This window comes from Aspergillus saccharolyticus (genome assembly GCF_003184585.1).
Source record: "Aspergillus saccharolyticus JOP 1030-1 unplaced genomic scaffold BP01scaffold_29, whole genome shotgun sequence".
Lineage (NCBI taxonomy): Eukaryota > Fungi > Ascomycota > Eurotiomycetes > Eurotiales > Aspergillaceae > Aspergillus > Aspergillus saccharolyticus.
The window spans coordinates 194,074-213,632 of record NW_020290639.1 but is presented as its reverse complement, the minus strand read 5'-3'; the positions used below and the strand labels follow the sequence as shown (position 1 = coordinate 213,632).

General features: G+C 52.7%; 7 protein-coding genes across 7 annotated transcripts; 3 read left to right on the top strand and 4 right to left on the bottom strand.

Annotated features, from left to right (window-relative positions):
- Positions 1-329: 329 nt before the first annotated feature.
- On the bottom strand, positions 330-3,233 carry dppV (dipeptidyl peptidase DppV). Its single transcript, XM_025575547.1, has 8 exons — positions 3,025-3,233; positions 2,916-2,967; positions 2,627-2,865; positions 1,569-2,574; positions 1,294-1,516; positions 986-1,218; positions 694-905; positions 330-625 (listed from the first exon to the last, which is right to left on the bottom strand). Exons 1-8 carry the CDS (start codon positions 3,087-3,089, stop codon positions 484-486), a joined length of 2,172 nt encoding a protein of 723 aa, XP_025429121.1. The 5' UTR covers positions 3,090-3,233; the 3' UTR covers positions 330-483.
- A 260-nt stretch (positions 3,234-3,493) lies between these two features.
- On the bottom strand, positions 3,494-6,776 carry BP01DRAFT_358895 (DNA ligase (ATP) CDC9). Its single transcript, XM_025575546.1, has 4 exons — positions 6,425-6,776; positions 4,486-6,313; positions 4,200-4,430; positions 3,494-4,145 (listed from the first exon to the last, which is right to left on the bottom strand). Exons 1-4 carry the CDS (start codon positions 6,460-6,462, stop codon positions 3,603-3,605), a joined length of 2,640 nt encoding a protein of 879 aa, XP_025429120.1. The 5' UTR covers positions 6,463-6,776; the 3' UTR covers positions 3,494-3,602.
- A 410-nt stretch (positions 6,777-7,186) lies between these two features.
- Positions 7,187-11,025, top strand: BP01DRAFT_425126 (uncharacterized protein; the record flags this gene model as incomplete). The annotated part of the gene is made up of 2 exons (XM_025579733.1): positions 7,187-7,317; positions 7,369-11,025. Exons 1-2 carry the CDS (start codon positions 7,285-7,287, stop codon positions 11,023-11,025), a joined length of 3,690 nt encoding a protein of 1,229 aa, XP_025429119.1. The 5' UTR covers positions 7,187-7,284.
- A 271-nt stretch (positions 11,026-11,296) lies between these two features.
- On the bottom strand, positions 11,297-12,704 carry BP01DRAFT_109109 (translation initiation factor eIF5). Its single transcript, XM_025570303.1, has one exon. It carries the CDS (start codon positions 12,599-12,601, stop codon positions 11,324-11,326), a length of 1,278 nt encoding a protein of 425 aa, XP_025429118.1. The 5' UTR covers positions 12,602-12,704; the 3' UTR covers positions 11,297-11,323.
- Positions 12,705-13,914: 1,210 nt separating this feature from the next.
- On the top strand, positions 13,915-16,305 carry BP01DRAFT_393701 (bifunctional hydroxyethylthiazole kinase/thiamine-phosphate diphosphorylase). Its single transcript, XM_025578256.1, has 8 exons — positions 13,915-14,178; positions 14,329-14,455; positions 14,508-14,684; positions 14,734-14,869; positions 14,922-15,335; positions 15,394-15,770; positions 15,824-15,924; positions 15,982-16,305. The coding sequence occupies exons 2-8, from the start codon at positions 14,356-14,358 to the stop codon at positions 16,234-16,236; spliced, it is 1,560 nt and encodes a 519-aa protein (XP_025429117.1). The 5' UTR covers positions 13,915-14,178; positions 14,329-14,355; the 3' UTR covers positions 16,237-16,305.
- Positions 16,306-16,385: 80 nt separating this feature from the next.
- On the top strand, positions 16,386-17,396 carry BP01DRAFT_393700 (putative isochorismatase family hydrolase; the record flags this gene model as incomplete). The annotated part of the gene is made up of 4 exons (XM_025578255.1): positions 16,386-16,541; positions 16,609-16,624; positions 16,682-16,735; positions 16,853-17,396. The coding sequence occupies exons 1-4, from the start codon at positions 16,511-16,513 to the stop codon at positions 17,394-17,396; spliced, it is 645 nt and encodes a 214-aa protein (XP_025429116.1). The 5' UTR covers positions 16,386-16,510.
- A 274-nt stretch (positions 17,397-17,670) lies between these two features.
- On the bottom strand, positions 17,671-19,399 carry BP01DRAFT_367637 (uncharacterized protein; the record flags this gene model as incomplete). Its single annotated transcript, XM_025576463.1, has 2 exons — positions 17,671-19,139; positions 19,198-19,399. The coding sequence occupies 2 exons, from the start codon at positions 19,397-19,399 to the stop codon at positions 17,671-17,673; spliced, it is 1,671 nt and encodes a 556-aa protein (XP_025429115.1).
- Between the last annotated feature and the right edge of the window lie 160 nt (positions 19,400-19,559).

The following is a 19,559-nucleotide window of genomic DNA, read 5'->3' as shown; positions in this document are numbered from 1 at the left end:
GTCTGTCTGTGTGTTGATTCTTAGTACTTGTCCTGCGTAAACGATATGATGATTATGATGATGATGGGTTATCTCAGGTTTGTTCTGCCGTGGACCTCAGTTCCTCAATCAGGACAGATGGAAAGGGGAGAAAAGCGTTGAGGGCAAATGTGAGTGTGTGGATGGTCGGTCAAACTTGTTTATACATTGCTTGGTGTAGTCGTTTGATGTTAGTTGCTGATACCATATTATATTATACCACAGTCGGCGGTAATGGGAAAAATGAAGCGAGACTGAACAGCTGAAGTTGTGCAGCAGATAGGCGTTTTCAAAAAGGAGGGAGATATAGGTTGTATCGAAGTCGTTCGCCATATCATCTACGTATTACAGCGAACAATCCTTGAAATTTCAATCTATACACTTGTGAGCACCCAGAAACACAGTTTCCCATGATTCATGGGTTTTCCTGGGAATTCAATTGATGTGCTCTGATAATGAATTTTTTCAAGAATCAAAATCCACAACCGGAACCACCGTATCCTCCAACCGGACCGCGTCAGGGTTCGATTCCTCCACGCCAGAGTACCGGTTCAGCCACCCGAGGACCTGCTGGTGCCAAACCAGGCTGTTCTCCTGGTTGGTGACCCTATACATTCTCATGGATCAGTTGTAGTTCTGAAGGGACTGGGATGAGCGGAACAATGAAGAACGTACCAGTGATCCTCATCTGGGAAGTTCAAGAACCGACTCGGCACGCCGCGTTCCTGGAGGACATTGAACAACGCAATTCCCTCGGCGATGGGAAGTCGGTAGTCCTTGTCGCTATGGATAACAAGTTGCGGGGTCGAGAACTGAAGAATCCTTTCGGGAGCCGAAGGGTCGAAGCGACGGTAGTTGTCACGGTTGCCCCAGAAGGTGCCGTTAAACTGGATGATATATCAGCCAGTCTGTTGAGATTGACCTGGGGAGATACCGTTTGATGACGAATGAGATAAAGTGAACTCACGTCATGCTCGATGAACCATAGCTCATCTGTGGCGATCTTCGCGTCGGCGACGAAGGTCCCGTCGTGGGAGACCAACGCTTTGAGCTTGCGGCCGAGATCCGAGCCCTGAATCCAGTTGACCATGAAGCCTCCGTAGCTGGCGCCGGCGGCTACACCGTGGTCTGTGTCAATGAAGTCGATGTTGTCGTGGGCGTACTGCCACAATTTTACGAGGTCGTCGTAGGGGGCGCCTCCTTCGATCTGGTCAGCATGTGTAATTTCTTGTACATCTTCGTTGGGGCAAGAGAGATAGGAGCTCTGGTACTAACCCCAGTCGTTTGCGATGGCATCAGTGAGTTCATCACCAAACCCAGTACTGCCTGTCGGATTCGGAGCGATGACTACGTAACCCTGGTCTGCAAAGACCTTGGGGTTCCAGCGTGTGCTCCAGGAATCAGCCCATGAGCCTTGGGGCCCACCATGAATATAAAGAACGAAAGGATATTTCTTGCTCTTGTCGAAGCCCTCTGGATAGATAATCCATGAATGGATCTGGAACTAGATTAGTGGCCGTTGAGGGAGACAGTATCAGCTACAGACTCACCTCAGTCCAGTTACCTTGATAGTAGAATTCACCAACATCAGCAGGGCTCAATCCAGCTAGCTCAGGATCAATTTCGTTGGCCGACAACAGGGTTTTGATGATTCCTTGGTTAGGGCTCGCTGTGTAGATAGTCCAGCTAGTCCAGATGGCCGACCCAGTGACCAAAAGGGTCGAATCCTGCAAGACATGATAGGCCGCTACAGAGCCGCCATTAGTGAAATTCTTAGGCTTGAAGTCATCTCCTGCATCTGCCGGGATAGAGAATAGTCTAGTTCGACCAAGATCTTCACTTGTGACAACTAGGTTGTCTGAATCAACCCAAGCCACTGTGTCCGGAGAGCGGTCCCAGTTTTTGGCGAGCGTAGCGATAGACTCATTGGCACCAATGGTATAGACATACAGAGTGCGTCTGTCAGATTCATATTGTCTGTTGTTCATCTGGAAGTATGCTAGTCTGTCACTGTTCGGAGAAAAGACGGGACTACTTGAATCCCCTTGGACCCCTGCAGGTGTCACGGCACTCTCGGGCCCATTAATTGCGACTGCTTTCTTTGACCCGTCATGGGGTACAAGATAAATGTAGGAAGTCGTAAGGTTGGCACGAGGTAGCTCAGGTGCCTTGCTCTTGAAAGCGACCCAGTTGCCGTCAGGCGAGAGGTCATAGTCAGAGTTTCCTCCAAAGGGGGGGTAAGGGCTTTCAGCATTCTTGATGGGAGACACTAGGTTGGTAAGATCTCCGGACGAAACATAATGACCCGTGCCGTTGGAACCGCGCAACGTCCCCGAAAATACAGCATGTGAAGGTGGGGAGAGATACGTGTTCCAGTGACGGATGTAGAGACTGTCATAAATCCGCGCGGAGCTCAAGAACTTTTCCGCTAGCTTCTCATTATAGGCTGTGCCATTGCCATAGGCCTTGCCGCGGAGGATAAACTTCACGTCACCCGAGTCCGTGACAGCCGTCTTGAGGCCCAGAAAGTTCGCTGGTAGAGAGGCTGCCTTATATCTACTCACGATGGTCAGACATATCCTACAAGAACTAGCGTTTGAGAAGTTACCCGTTCTGGAAGTCCGTGATATCTGATATCCACAGCTCGACACCGCCGGGGATGTCTGCGTTGGTATTGTTGATGTAGAGAACAGTGGAATCATCCGTGCCAAGCCAGATGATTTCAGAGACGTTACTGTCGTTCGTGAGAGTGCTAGTCTCCCCGGACTTTAAGTCAAGTAGACTCCACCAGGAGCTTCCAGCATGAGACTCGAAGGAGTACTGGGAGACCGAGAAGAGACCAAGAGCCTGACACTGTCAGTTCTTTCCAGGCCAAGGAATCGGATCATGCAACATACCCCCACTGGATTGGGAATAACTTCGTCTCTCCGTGGAGCACTAATTAAATGCCTGCAGAAGTTGAAGATGAGTGACCGCCCGATTGTTATTGGGCCATTGGCAACGTACTCGGGGGTCAGGGCCGAAGCCAGTGATGCAGCAGCAACAATGGAGAGCCACCGAAGAGCTCCCATTGTGAAGATGTAGAACGATTGGGAATCTGAAGACCAGGATCGAGAGAGCAGGAAGAGGGGCCTTCTTATGGGCCATTCAAAAACCCCACCGAGTGGAAGAGGACGAAGTGAGGGGATTGGAGTGTGCGATGATGAACTTTGGTGGAGGCTGGCTGGAGAAAACAGGGACCTGCCTGATTGGGATAAGCAGCAGCAACAATACAACGGGCAAGCAAGGGCGGGCAATTGAACGTGACAAGTCTTGGGTTACAATGCCAAGTAACTTGGAAGACACACACACACACACATACACACAAACATTCTCCAACTGTTGCTTGGCACTGTCACTCAATTAATTACTTGATGATGCAAGTCTAAAAGGGCAGATCTGTTATCTCATAGTATCTAACTTAGTTAACTACTCTATGTCGATTATGCAATGGGCTGGGACTTCAACCTCAAAGGGCCCGGGATTCCACGAGGAGATTATATGTACATGCATACGTCAAAGTAAAGGGCCAGCCGAAACTCGGCCTAGTACTCGAAATCATCGTCCACTGCCTTCTTCGCATTTTCCTTCTGCACCGCTTCTTGCTTGCGGTACATCTCCGCCACTGCCCGAGTCGTTGTCGCCTCGTCGGGCTTCTTGTCATCTCGGCCTTTAATGAATCGCGGGAACCGGAGGGAGATTCCCTTGCCTCCGCCAGTGCTTCCCGCAAACTCATCGGCTGCAGCCTTATAACGTGGGCTCAGGGTGAGATCGGCAGTCTTGACTTCCCAGACGAACCGGGGTTCGAACCACACATCCGGCTGATCTTTGGGAACAGTCGAATGAGAGTAGAACGGCTTGGGCCGATCGATGACAATGGGAGAAAGTTGTTTATGAAGCTCTTCCAAATCAGCTTCCGAGAAACCCGTGCCAATGTTGCAGACTGTTTCGTAGGTTTGCGTGCTCGTGTTGTATGCAGCCAAGAGAAAGGCGCCGTATACTGATGTACGCTTGCCTCTTCCGTGATACGCACCCAAAACAACAAGATCGAGGGAGTCGCCCACTCCGCTGAGGTAATCCTTTTTCACCTAGTCGAATAGTCAGTATAACAGCACACTCCGCTTCAGTGTTGGTCGGCGTACCTTGAGCCAGTTGCGACTCCGCTTGCTTGGTTCATAGCCACTCTCTTCAGTATCCAACATCTTCACCATCAAACCTTCACAGGAGGCCTTTACACTGTCATCCAGAAGATTCTGGATCTCGTCTACAACATTTGTATTTCCATACTGCGCAAATTGAAACTCGCCTTCAACAGTCTGAAACGACTCATGAAGAAGTTCGCGACGCTCTCGCAGAGACTTTTTGACCGTGGGCTATGACTTAAAAGTTAGTGTCGTCAGATGTGAAGTCAAGGGCCAGACCGCATACCTCGCCATTCAAAAACAGCAGGTCAAAGGCAAATACACAGACTTTGACCTTGACATCCTCCGCTTTGACATCCTTTCTCTTGCGAGTCATGAGTTGCTGGAAGGGCAACACTTTCTTGTTTACCGTGTCCCATGCAACAGTTTCACAATCCAAAACAAAGCTAGTAACGCCATCCTTCACCCATGTGTTCAGCTTTGCAAGCACATCAGGGTACTTCTTGGACAGATCCTCCGAGTTGCGAGAGAAGATTGAGCTGAGGCCCTTGCTATCACTCTGTAATGTGGCCCTTGCTCCAGGATACTGGTCAATAGAGTTTGGGGCAACGTAGTGGATCTGAGCTCTCTCTCCATCATACTTATACTCGCAAGTAAAGTCTTTCCCTTCAAATCGATCAAGAACCTCGGTGATCGACTTGGTCGGCTTGGCCAACATAGGCTTGATGGGGATGCCCGGTTGCAGCTTGCAGTGTTTATGTAAATCGGACAGACCATGCTTGAGCATCAAAGGAATAATGATCTCATAGGCAGGCAGCTCGCTGTACACAGTCTTCAAGATAGCCTCACCCTGAGCCAGCTTCTCGGTGGAAGGTGTCTTCTCCCCTCTAAGCTCAGCCTCATGTGTAACCACAGCTTGAGCAAGAGCAACTAAAACTGTCTTTTCCGCCAGCCCAAGTCTAAGCTTCCCTTCCAAGAAACGAATGATATACTTGGCTTCGCTGGGTCCGCCCTTATCCTTGGTAATATCAATACCCTTGCCACCCTTGCCTGCAGCTGCGGCATCCGCTGCAGAGAGTAGTTTCTTGATGCCGGATATCTTCTTATCTTGGGAACCGTGTCCTTGCACCTTGGCAATGTTAAGAAGACCCTCGTGCACACCTCTGACAGTCAAGGGCTTCGGCGGGAACATGGAAGGCTGATTCGAGCGACTCTTGGCTGCGACCAGCCCAAGATCGCCAATTTCATGCTGGTCAGCCTTGACTACTGCCAAGCTTCGTCCTGTGCTCTCACCAATCGCCTTCATGATCAGCGACTCTCCAATCCCCAGCTCAATGCCAGCATAGTCAGCGGCCAATTTGTTGATCATAAGCTGCACAGTGGGAAGAAGGTCCTGTGGCGTCAAGCGCAGGACTTGCCGAAGAAACAGGGAACAGTGAGCGAGAATAACCAATCTTTTGGTGGTCATCTCTACTAGAGAGAATGTCGTGCATAGTGCTGCGTATGGAACGGGATCCCCAGCTTTCCAGTCGGGATAAGGCTCACTACCGCTTGCTTTGAGCGTAGCCTGCACCTTCTCGATCTTCTTCTTTTTCACTTCCGGCTTCTCATCCTCCTCATCCTCACTGAGCGATTGTGCTTCCTCCTCGTCTGATACTTGTTCCTCTTTCTCGGGGGTTTTCTCCCCCGAGGCTTTCTCAATTTTCACAGATTCGGAGGGCTGGGTGGATTTGGTATGCTTCTTGGGACTCTTGAGCACGGGGGATTTTTTCCTCGGGGAGCTCTTTGGGGAGGGGGTCTTTCCATTCGCTTGGGAGTTTCTCCGACGGCGCTTGGGTGCAGGTTGAACATCGCTGTCCTCATCCTCGCTGCTGTTTTCTCGTTTCGGTACGGCGGTATCCTGCTTCTCGTCCGGATTCGTGGCTTCTGGCTCGGCACTAGAGGATTTGGCTTCATCCATAGGTTCGTCTTTTATTGTAGCATCATTGACAGAAGCCGGCTCGGGAGTTTTCTCAGTGGTCTGCTGGGTCTTGCTCTTCTTGCCCGAGAAAGCTAGCGTGGTTTGCTTCTTGGGCGCATCTCGCGGGGTGTCGGAATTTGAGCTAAAAAACCTCCTAAGATCGCAACCATGTCAGTTAAGAAGCGCGCGACGGATTCGGGGTGACTGATTCTAGGCGCAGGTCATAACGACGCACCCGAGAGTTAGCTGGGAATCCTTGACGTACCCCAGAGTTGCCTGTTTCCGACCCTTAGAATCCGCCATTGCGAACGACGGTAATATATAGAAACAGCGGTCACGTTGCAGCCACGGTCTGATCACAGGGTGTCTTGGTCGAGCAAGTGGGGACTCGGAGTGCGCGAAGTGTCGGATCGAATGCAAAGTCCTCGGAGCTGCGGTGCTAAAGGTGGAACTTCTGCAAAAGAATGGGACGGACGGCGTAACACGCGCGAGGCGGTATGAAAAGAGCATAGACGTTCTCTGCTACCGCCGATTTGACCTAGGAGTAGACTTTGCCAGCTTGTCAGTTTATATGCATCCAGGGTCGGCAATTTCCATGGGCCGCCTAGGCACTCGAGGTAGACATTGCTGCCTTCCAATTGCTTTAAGCTTCAGCGGGCGCCTCGACGCGACGTGACGTGACGCGAGGTTAATTGAAATCACGTGATGAGACTCACAGCTGGCTTCATTCGGATTTTTGTGCTGAGATCTTGAAGGAGGATAATCATTGATAAAGTACCAACTTTCTATACCGGCTCATTGCGCAAAAATTCTCTTATGTTGTGTAGATTTGAGTCTTGCTGCAGTAAAATGACCTGCTTAGATTGGGCAAGAGTGACGCAGTTTGAACCGATCAAACCGATCAAACAGCGCAAACTTACCTAGTTTTTGACCGCTTCGGAAGTCTGGCAGAAAGACATCGATCGCCAGGCGGAGAGGATTATCGACAAGCGCAAACCACGAGCTGATGATTCGCTGTATCTGATGCCTGGTATTGCTTGATAGTCAATGTGAGCTTTTTTCAATGGCCGGACCATCTTAGATCCTACTTTTTCTTCCGTCACCTCATAGACCCAATTAGGCCAGATGGAGATCTCTCGACAGGAAGCTTTCTCCAAGGTGCGACACCCGTTCAGTATCTCAGTCGAACCAGGCTAATACGTATTCAAGCTCAAACCACCATGTGTGGAACTGAGTGCTGTTGGCTTGCGCTTCCGTGCGAACCAAGCGTCTCCCAATGATGTCTTCAAGGCCTTGAAGCCCGTGTACACCGTCCTGAGCGACCTTGGCAGTAAGAATGCTCTGGACGAAAAGCTAGCGGAATATGCATTCTTCCCTCTGTGCCACATCTTCAACGAGACACAGAGAACACCAATCAACTCCCTCGAACTCGCAGTCAAATGCCTGCAGGTCCTCGTGGAGAAAGGATGGCGGAGAAAGCTGTCCCATCAGATGGGCAAGCAGCTGATGATCCTTCTGACCTTGATTGTGGGAGGCGCGCCGAGCAAAGCCAACGCAAGCCAATCCACACAGACTCGGTCAGTGGAACTGTCTGTCGCAGGATTTAATTGCTTATCGGCCATTTTCAATGTTCTCGACGGCCCTGCAGCCACTGCGACCATTTACCATGAAGTTGGTACCGCTACCGTGGTGGATCAGACAGTATATGTTCTACTGGAAGGAATCAGCGACGACCAGTCCGATCAGCTTTGCATCTCGGCGGCCGAATCCCTCGGAGCGCTTTACCATCGTATTAGTGATCGAGTAGTCCTGGCCAGTATCATGCCTCGAACAGTGTCTACCTTGACGAAAATTATTCGACCCACGACACAGGCGCGGCGCTCGTACAAGCTCCTGAGCCTCTGCCTTCAAATTCTCACAGACATGCTTCGAAAGGTTCTCAACGATCGAGATACGAAGGTGACCGGGAGCCCAGGTCAATCCCAAAAGCAGGACGACCCACTCGTGCTTGATGCCTCATGGCTGAAAGCAACAGCCACGCAGATCAAGCTTGCTCTTGCCAACATTATCCAGATCCGACGACACGAAAGACTCGAAGTACAGACAGCCCTTCGTGAGCTCTGCCTGATGGCTATAGAAGAATGTCAAGCGACTCTGCACGAGTCGCTACCAATCCTCGTCGAAACCCTGGTTGTCTTGTCCGATGTCGATGACAACAACACGCCGAATGAAGCATTTTCGGCTCTCACACACCACGCCACGACTTACCCAGTCGTGGTAGATCATCTCAAGAATTCTCTCCACAGCTGGATCACATCATTCCCACGGACCATGCAAGGAAATGATGAGACAGCTAAGCAATGGGCTGTCAAGCAAATATCCACTGCCTTCCAAGTGTTATCGCAAGTGCAGTCCAGTTCTGATATCCTGGAAAGTAGCTTGGCGTCAGGAATATGTGACAGCGTTGCTGCAGCCGTGAATCACGCAACGAATGCACTGCAGCCTCTCAACACCGATGCTACTCAAGCTCAGAATCTGGACGTCCTGCACTATGGAAGCACCTCCGAGGGTTTCGAACCCGTGCTCATGGAACACAAGAGTCAACGAGACACGCTACGAGACCTGCGGAGCATGGTTGTCAGACTGAGCTCCTCCGAGTCCGGCAACGGGATCACGCGTCTCATCATCAATCGACTCTACCAGGAGCACGGTGATGCGCTCATTTCACCAATGTGGCTTTCACTGAACCTTATCCGGAGTAATCTGCAGGCGACAGCAGCTTTCGATGACTTTATATCGCTGGACGAACCCGAACCGTCCTCCGGCCAGATAACAACCAGGGCTGGTATGATCGAGGAATTGTACTACATTGCACTGCCAATCTTGAACGAGCCATTGGCCAACGAGTCCCACGACTGGAGGGTGCAGGCTCTTGCATTAGAGGCGGTCGCCTTGCAGGCACAACAACTCGGCGAGGCCTTCCGGCCTGAATTGATGGACGCATTGTACCCGGTACTTCAGCTACTGGCTTCCAACAACCCGAATCTCCAGCGACATGCCATGACGTGTCTTAGCCTGCTCACGAACGCATGCAACTACAAAGACGCCAGCACCATGGTGATAGAAAACGTCGACTACCTCGTCAACTCCGTGGCGTTGAAATTGAACACTTTCGACGTGTCCCCGTACCCACCGCAGGTGCTCTTGATGATGGTGAGGCTCTGTGGCCCGCGACTGATACCCTACCTGGACGACCTGGTCGATTCCATCTTCGGCATCCTCGACATGTATCACGGCTATCCCAAGCTTGTCGAGCTGATGTTCCGGACACTGGCGGCGATTGTCGAAGAAGGGACCAAAAACCCTGCTTTGCTCGCAATCAGCGACGGGTCGGAGAGCACCGAAGCCAAACATCGCAAGAAGCGCTACGAAAGTCCGGATGTATCCGCTCTCGTGCAGGACTTTGCGCAGCGTCGAGCCAAACGCGCCAAATTAATGGACGACCTCGACCACAAATCCAACACAACCCTCTCGCACCCTCAGAAGCCCTGGAAAAGCGAGTCCCCAGAAGCACATGAACAAGAAGACGAGCAGAAACCGACCGAGTTCGACAGCACACTCGCCGACCTCCTGAATCAAGACAACGACGACTCTGACGGGCCTCTCCCAGCCCCCAAGGAACCAGAAGACAGCGAAAAGCCGCTGAGCAAATCGCACACCCTGCTACTGCACATCGTCCGCTCCATCCCGTCGTACCTATCCTCCCCATCCCCTTACCTCCGCCGCTCCCTCCTCACCATCCTGGTCGAAGTCTTCCCGACTCTTTCTGCCAACGACAACAGCTTCTTACCGCTAATCAACGACCTCTGGCCTTCCCTAGCTGCACGAATTTGCTTCCCCACGTCCGCAATCACCGCCAACACCACCAAGACACTAAAAGCCCCTACATCCACAACCCTCACCTTATCCACCCCAACCGACTCCACCAGCACAGATTCCCTTGAAGAAGAAACCTACGTCACAACGACGGCCTGCCATGCTGTCCAAACCCTCGCCCGCACCGCCGGCGACTTCCTCGCCTCGCGGATCGAGAATGAATTCCCGCGCTGGGAACGCCTCTACCGCCAAGTATGGACGAAAGTCCGTCTTGATGCGGAGAAAGCCCTCGAACGGAGGGAGCGTCTGCAGCAGCAGCAGCAGCAGCAGCAGCAGCGATCCACAAATCGGCTTCTTTTGGACGAGGTGGTAACATCGTCTGTGTCCGCTGAAGTCGGCCCAGATCAATTGGCCACCAGCAGCGACAGAAACAGCAGCAACAGCACTTCCAAGAGCAGCACCACTCAACTCACCCTCACACAATCCCTTTCCCTACACCCGACCAGCGCACGCACCTTCACCCCCCACCATGCCATCTGGCGCAGCCTTATCCCGCTCTTCCTCGCCGTACTGACGCACGTGCGGCTACCGCTCGCGGTCGGGGATACTATCTGTGGGTTCGTGGTGGAGTGGGTGGTTTTGTTTGCCAGGGGTGATAAGAAGGTGTATGAGCGGTGGGTGACCGGGGGACGGAGTCTTAGAAGAGAGGTGGGAGGTAGAGCTGCTGCTGCGGATGCTGATGCGGAGTCTGCGGATCTGGCGTCGATTGCGGAGGCGCTGGAGGCGCTGGAGACATGGAATGCGGATTTGACCTGGTTCCTGTTTCAGCAGCACCACAGTAAGAAGGCCAGCGCCGGGGTTCGAGCAAAAGCGACCCGGAAACCAACTGAGAGTCCCTTGATTTGTGAGGTGGTCGAGGATGAGCAGCAGCCTTTGAAGGAGTGGTCGGTCCCGGGGACGGGGTTGAGGTTTGCAGAGCTGATTTTTTGAATGTTGCATGCGAACTTCATTAAGCTGGAGCAGAAGCATCTACCAGAAGCGGCCTACACCTGATCACTGATCTACGGTCTTGAATGAATAATGATATGTTCAAAGAGAGATTTATTGCAGCTAAAAATACGTTCTCGTCTTGTGTAGTCCTCTCAGACATCAAACTCGAGCAACAACGAATTCAACCGAGTAAACGAATGAGTGGAGTCGGTGAGACAAACATTAAGCAAAGAAACAATAAGTGATTAAAATCCCGAAAGCGATCATCTAGAACTGAAAACCATAAGCTGGCAGCAGTCTACTCATCGTCTTCCTCACTCTCCTCCTCGCTTTCGGCGTTCTCGAGCCACTCGAGGAAGGGCTCAGCGGCCTTGCGGACCTTACGGCTAGTCGAGATGTCGACGTACTTCTTGCTGGCCTTGGAACCCCAAGCCTTGAGGGTCTCCTCGGAGATGAGATCCTCCTCGTAATACTTGAGCAGGATGGCAGGGATCTGAGCGATCAGGTCGGGACGCTCCTTGCCGACGAATCGTTCAGTTCCACCCAAGAAAGCCTTCTCGTGGCGCTCAGAAGTGATGAGCTTCTTGAGGAGGCTGGCACGGGCAGGAATCTGCTTGACGATTTTGTCGTCAAAGATGGTCTGGGCCAGAACAGCCAGAGTCTTGTGCTTGCTCTCGATGCCGTACTCCTTGGCCTTCATGTAGATGTCGACATCGCTGACGCCGGTGACACCGCCCTTCTCAGTGGCAGTTTCGATGATCCAGCTACCCAGCTCATCGTAGGCGGAAGGACCGTCAGCACCGTCCTCATCGGCATCCTCAAGGACAAGGGTGCGCTTGAGATCATCAGGGAGCTCCTTAGCACGAGCCTTGACGGCCTCCTCAGACACGTCGACCGCCCAGTCATCGTCATCAATCTCATCCTCGGCCTCGATGTCCTGGGCCTGGGCCTTGATGCGGCGGGTAAGCTCATCGTCGCTTCCTGCTTCCAGGGCAGCGTCGGGGCTCTCCTCGTCGCCATTGTCGGAGTTGCTGTCTCCGGGGCTGCCATTGTTGTCACCATTGGCTGCCTTGTTCTTCTCCTTCTTACGATCGCGGCGATCCTTCTTGGAAGCCTTGTCCTTCTTTCCTCCCTTGCCCGAGGCGACATCACGCAAGATGAAGGTGCTGAGCTTGAGACGGGAGTCGACCTCGGAGCGCTGGCCACAGGCCTTGCAGTCCAAGAAAATCTTCTCGTCCTTGATGTTGACGTCCGTTTCCGGATTCTTGCACTTCTTGCACAGCACAAACTTGGAGATGAAGCCATCGAGATAGTCCTGAAGCTTGGGGGCATCATGAGCACCGTTGATGATCCAACGATCATCGGTCGGCTTTGCGTTGGCCTGAGCACCGAGCTCAAAGCCGAAGTACTTGATAACATAGGCGGGAGGCCGAGCCAGAGACTGCGCGACCGAGTTCAGGTTGACGACGACGGTCTTGATACCGTTGCCCTTGCCCTCAATCTTAGACTGCAGGCGCTCCATCTTGTAGCGGTAGAAGGGATCGGAGACATCCCGACGAATGTTGACAGTGGCCATGATGACGGATTGGGTTGATGAAAATTCTTCAGGAGACTGATTGGCGTGGTTATATTAAGCGGGGAGGATTCTGGACCAGGAATATCTTGACAAAACAAGACATGCGTGGGTTTCTTTTTTAGAAGGAATGGTGGCGGTTGTTGCGATCGTCTTGAACGAGAACAATAGAAGGCAGCAGCTCAAAGCTTTCAGCCACAAGACTTGGAATGTCTACTACAAGGTTTCGACGTGAAGCGAAACGATTGCAGCTTGAGCGGCAGGTGGTGATCGAAATCTCTGACGCAGGACGAATACATAGACAAGTTCTCGACCGACTCTGTTTTCAGTGGCTTTCTCTGGCAGGAAAGAGAGAAACCAACGGGTGGTTCTTCTGTTGGGAGAAAGAAAAGAAATGGAAGTGGTCAGACTGGTGACTTGTGATGATGGAGAGACAAGGAGAGTGGCAGTTGGAAACTAACCAGAGTGGCTTAAGCGTGCACAAAACGTGAGTAACAAACCAGCAGGCAGAAATGGACGCCTGAAGGAAGATTCAACGAGACAACAGCGTTGAACGCCGATGAGACTTGGGATGAATAAAAGTGGGAGTGGTGGATGAAGTGGTAGAGAAGTGGGTGAGGAGAAAAAGAGAGAGAAAAGAGGAAGAAAGAGGAAGCGAAGGCGATGGAGGGTAGAAAAGGTCCCCAAACAAAAAAAAAAGGCTGACCCGGGATTTGTGCCAAGGGAAGGAATAGTGTGTAAAGTGACTGTCAGTGTCAGGGAAAAAGAGAAATGGACAGCCTGAAAGATATGGCCACCAGGTGAAAAAATTTGTAGCGGGAGAGAATGGAGAGTGCTGAGTCAGCTCGCCGCTCTCTTTCCATTGATGCCGACTTTCCGGATACACGTGCTCCCATTCACTCCGTCCAGTTGATTGTTACTAGTTACCATCAATACCATTAATTCTCTTGAATCACGAATCATGGATCCGAGGCATCAGTTCAATATCTGGAAGTGGGCTGTTGTCTCCGACATTATTTCCGAGGTTCAGTCACGGCTGCTGCCTACTTCCTTGAACCCTGCCGCGGATGCCATGCATTTGTCTCAGTGAGTTACTGGAGACGTAGTTACACAACTTACACAACTCTACGGTGGCTTGCCTTTTTTCCCACTGGTATATCCTAGTAAATATTCTTAATGGAGTAATGGTGATGCTCAATCAACTCACCGCCACGTCTCTTGTCCCACGATTAACCCAGGCACTGTGGGATGCATTGGACAGACCAGCATAGCTGGTGGTCCGTACTAGTACTTAGTATATGATATTTAGATTAGATGTCTCAGCCACGTCTGTCAATTCGGTATCGAATCTGTCACCTCAAAATATTTATGAAAACTCAATGAGCAATAAGTGTATACAGCAAAGATGACTGACAGATGGCCACCTGAATCCTCCATCTTACACATTGAAGTCGTCGGTTGTCCGTATAATGACTAACTTTCGGGCGTCTCCACATCCTGCCCGAACATCGCGAAAAGCCTCTTCCAACCTCCCGGTCCGCGCAAAGATACTGAATTATCTATACTAAGGCTTCCAGTGGGTGTGTTTTATCCTTGCTTGCCCCTCCGCGCGGTTGCTACCGAGGGAGACCTTGCTTTGATTCATTGCAATGGTTGTTGTGCTTCCCCGCGGGTTCCCCACGTGCCCCTCATCGCAATGTCACAAAAACGAAATTAATCGTATTCCCTAGCTTCAGAAAAGCCCGATAGTCTATAAAATGGCCCTGGATCTCTCCGTCTATCTGGTCACCGACTCGACCCCTGTGATCCTCAAGGGTCGGGATCTGTGCACGGTTGTTGAAGAGGCCCTGAAAGGAGGTAAGTACCATTTCTTGTCTGCGACGGACTATCCACTGACCACTTAGTTCAGGTGTCACTATTGTCCAATATCGCGAGAAGAAAGCCGACACTGGGGCTCAAATAGAGACCGCCAAGAAGCTGCATCAGATCTGCAAGGCTTATGGAGTACCGCTGCTAATCAACGACCGTGTGGACGTTGCCCTCGCGGTAGGAGCGGAGGGTGTCCACCTCGGCCAAGATGACATGAGTATGCAACCTCCCTGCAGTCATCAGTCTACAGTACTGACTGCGTCCAGCAATCGAAGTTGCCAAGAAGCTGCTCCCCGAGAATGCTATCATCGGCATCAGCGCGGGAACTGTCGAGGAGGCCCAGAAAGCGATCGCGGCGGGTGCCGACTATCTCGGCATTGGAACCATGTTTGCTACCCCTACGTAAGTGCTCTATGGATCTTATTGTGCACCGGAGTCGACTGATCACCGCCAGCAAAACAAACACAAAATTGATCCTGGGCACAGCCGGCACCCAAGCCATTCTGGAAGCTATCTCCGATACGGGCCGGACTGTGGGAACCGTCTCTATCGGTGGCATCAACCAGTCGAACGTGCAGCGTGTCTTGTACCAGTCCCGCGCGCCGAAGAAGGCCCTGGATGGTGTTGCCATCGTCAGTGCCATCATGGCTGCTGACGATCCCAAGGCTGCAGCGGCGGAGTTTGTGAAGCTTGTCGCCCACCCACCTCCATTTGTCCAGAGTGGCCCAGCGGCTTCGACGCGGGACACCGCCACACTCATTGAGCAAGTTCCCCAAGCAGTACAGGATATGGTCAAGGCTCACCCGCTGGTCCACAATATGATCAACTATGTTGTGGCCAACTTTGTTGCCAATGTCGCTCTCTCAATGTACGAGCCCACCCCGCGGAACTCACTCGAACATGAAAAATGCTGACAGTATGTCCAGAGGCGCTTCTCCGATCATGTCTCCGTACGGCGACGAAGCCGTGGATCTCCGCGAATTTGGCGGGGCCTTGGTGATCAACATGGGCACACTCACCAGCGAGAGTATTCCGAATTATCTCAAGGCCTTGAAGGCATACAATGAGCGCGGGAACCCCGTAGTGTATGACCCCGTCGGCGCAGCGGCGACTAGCATCCGTCGAGGCACTGTCAAGCAGCTGATGGCGGGCGGGTACTTTGATCTCATCAAGGGCAACGAGGGTGAGATCCGACAGGCATACGGCAGCAGCGGGGTAACGCAGAGAGGTGTCGACAGCGGGCCGAGCAGCCTCGACGGTCAAGCAAAGGCTCGGTTGGCTCTTGAGCTTGCCAAACGAGAGAGTAAATACAAGCCTTTCCAGACGAGTGATATTGAATACTCACCATGCGTGCAGGGAACCTCGTCCTTTTGACCGGTGCAGTTGACTACCTGAGCGACGGCGAGCGCGTCATTGCCGTGGAAAACGGTCACGAACTGCTCGGACAGGTCACAGGCGTAAGTGCACACCCATCGGCCGCCTTCCTTGCCCCGAATTGTATTAACGGAAGATAGACTGGCTGTGCTGTTGGAACTGTCTCCGGATGCTTCCTGGCAGCCAACCCGAAAGACAAGCTTCTTGCCGTGCTGGCGGGTCTGTTGATGTACGAGATCGCAGCCGAGAACGCCGCGGCGAGGGGGGATGTGCGGGGACCGGGAAGTTTTGTTCCTGCTTTCCTGGATGAACTGTATGCGATCCGGCAGGCAGCTTCGAAGGGGGATGGCAGCTGGCTTAGTGGACGTGCAAAGGTGAGGGAGATTGATTTGTAGGTAGATGTAGATAGGTTGAATTACTTGGGTGTAGTTATAGCGCTGGCACAATAGTCATCAATATTTCTGCCTCAGTGACAAGGCAGCGAGTTCCTCGGTCCTTTTCCCCGCACCCGATTCCGTTTTCCCCGCTCTGCACTCCAACGGCACACACTGCACGCAACTGCATCGCGCTTGCTGATCTCTACACCCATCTTTCAACCCACCAGCGACCCCTACTACGAACAATTTTACATCCATCCATAATCGATCCTCAACACTCTGTCCAGCTAAAATGGCCACTCTCACCCGCGCAACCCGCATCCGTACGTCCTTTCCTAACCTCCACTGAGCATCAATTCACAGTCACTAATCCAACCACTTGAACCACAGGCAATCCAGCCCTCTTGTAATCCTCCGAGTTTCATGTCCATTGATTGAAAACCAAAACTTACATCAGACCCAGCATCTGCGACCTGCAAGAGAAATTCCGCAATGTAATCTACGAATTCCCCAAAGTGTACGTTCCAGCCATTCATCCCCCATCCAGCCATGCGGCCACCCCAACCCATCCACCATCCAGAGCCCATCTCCATACGACCATTTCCTCAATACAGACTGACACGAGGATTTCCAGAATTACAACAACAACTAAAATCCTCCGCGCCACCCAATCCCTCAACACCCCCATCTACCTCACGACCCAAAACCGCGCCCGCCTCGGCGACACCGTCTCCGAACTGACGCCCTACCTGTCCCCTTCCCAACCCTCCCAGAATAGCAGACTCAAAGCCGACATCGACAAAACCCTCTTCTCAATGATCACGCCGGAGATGGACAAGCTGCTGCCCAACCCCTCCCGACAGGGGGAGCAGGCGCTGGACGCGATTCTCGTGGGGATCGAGACGCATATCTGCGTGACGCAGACGACGCTTGACTTACTGAGTCGCGGGCACCGCGTGTATGTTATTGTAGATGGGGTGAGTAGTGCGAATGCGGAGGAGCGCGCGGTGGCGGTGCAGCGGTTGCGGGATGCTGGGGCGACGGTTACGACGAGTGAGGGGGTGTTGTTTGAGATGCTGGGGGATGCGGGGCATGCTGCGTTCAAGCAGGTGAGTGGGGTGGTGAAGGAGACGAAGGAGGAGACGAGGGGAGCGTTGGAGGCGTTGGCGCGGATCTGAATATCCAGTCGGTCGAGCCGAGAGATGGGAAGGGGGGGGGCAGGGGTTGGAGGATTTACTTGTGGTGAAGTAACGCTGCGGCTGAGGCTTCGAGTTCATGTTATTATAGTATCACATGCACCAAAGTGCCGTTACCATATGCAACTACATTCATCATCTTCAAATACGCCCTTTATTTGTTAATCATGGCCAGACATTCAGACACATACAGACATACAGACTCCAGAGACAAAGAAATGCTTGACACTGACAGGCCCTGCCGCCCTAATTTGTTTCATTTAGAGCCAGGGCCAGCCGTCATACTACGGGACCGAGAAGGCTGAGACGCGCTATTGAGCCATCCAAACGCCGACGCCCCGCCAACCGGATTGGACGTCCACGAATTGCTGGTCCGCACCCCACCGTCGGGTGACGTACGAGACGAGGTTGGCTGCACGACATCGCCAGGCAAGCTGTTGCCAGGTCCTGTCATCGTCACCGATCGAGACGACGCCTTGCTTGGCCGCAGCACTTTCATGGTACGACCCCGGGAAGGCTTGCCCGCCGCCGTGGCATTCGGATCGGTTCTGGTGTCGCGTTTCCACGAGCCCCAAACCCCGGATGCTTCGGGACGAGCCGGCACACTCGACACAACTCCGACAGGCTTATCCTGGTATTGAACTGGCTCGGGGACGGCAGGAGGTTCTGGCGTATCCGAGGAATGCGCCTTTCGACTATCCTCGGAGTCTTCCACAAAGTCTTGAGTCGAACCGTCAGCGGATGTCGCTCGCCGAGATGAGCTGGAAGGACGGCCGATGACACCCACGGGCGCGTGGCCGTTCATGTTCGCAGGCCCATCATTCTGGGCGGCTTGTCGCTCCTTCCACCCTGCACGTGAGATATCTGATGCCGTGCATAGAGACTTGAAGACAGCGTCGTCCTCCGGACGCACAAGAGGAATTGATACCTTGTTACGCTCGTCGTCGACCATGATGATCTTGTCTTGAGAGAAAAGCACGTCGGCGTTGTGGGAGCGGAGTACATCACTGCCAAGGACAATCTGCACGGAGTAGTCACTGGAATCAACCTCACGAACCAGGAACCGGACAGTCAAAGTAGGCACCTGAGGAGCAGGGCTACCGGAACGCGAGGACGATTGGTGCACGCTAGCCTCGGGGAGGTACATCGGAAGCTTGATATACTGCACATCACCGTCCTGTACAAGCTGATCTTCCCAGCCGAATCTCTTTACCATCGGGTACCCCAGTGAAGAGGTATAGGAGCCAGTGCAGACGGCCGCGTACAGAAGAGACTCGTTGGAAAAGTTGGTTGTCAGCCAACAGCGAATGATGCACGGGACAGGCCCGAGGAGGAAGAACCCAGGTGGAGGAATGAGCGGCGACCCTACAACGGAAGAAGCCATCATTCTGCTAGTTGTCTCTAGGCCCAGGCTGTTGGTTCGAGCCGAGTGATGCGAATGCCCCGAGGAGCTTTGTCGTCCATCTGATCGATGAGATAGCGTCCGTTCAGTCATAGGATGGCTGCCTAGGCCACTCCCCGTCCTCAATGGTAGTTCGCCAATCGATCGACTAGCTTGCCCGTAATAGCCGTGAATGGCACTCTCATCAAAGCGAACGCTGTTTGCCCTTGAGGTCCCACGCCTGGGCTCGTCTTCGGTCTCCATCCCCATTGTATTGATCACTGTGTGATGATGTCCCTGATCGAAACCCTTGAACGCGTCGGCGGGGTTGTGGAAGACCGGCTCTGTAAACAGATGACATCTTAGCCCAAACCCAGAGACAAGACACAGGGATACACATACCCGCGGGGATTGTGCCCCCAACAGAGGTGGGAAAAGGCGATAGAGGACCCCAAACGCTTCTCAGCTTTGCATCCTCGTCTCTTCGCCGTTCCAACCTTGCTATCCGCTCTGCCTGCTCAAATTGGGTAGCGTGAAGCTCTTTGATCTCTTCGAAGACGCGCCAGATGTCGTCGCGTGAGGCAAAAGGGAACTGTGCATCCATATCCAGGCGTGCAAGCCGCAGACAATGGGGCGGTGACCCAAGATCTTAGAAGAAAGGTTGACAACACAGGTTCCCAGGGTTACCACACATATAACACAGACTTTATTTGTAGAGCCGTAGTCACTCAGTCCGCAGTGTTTCGATTGAGCCGCTTGCCAGC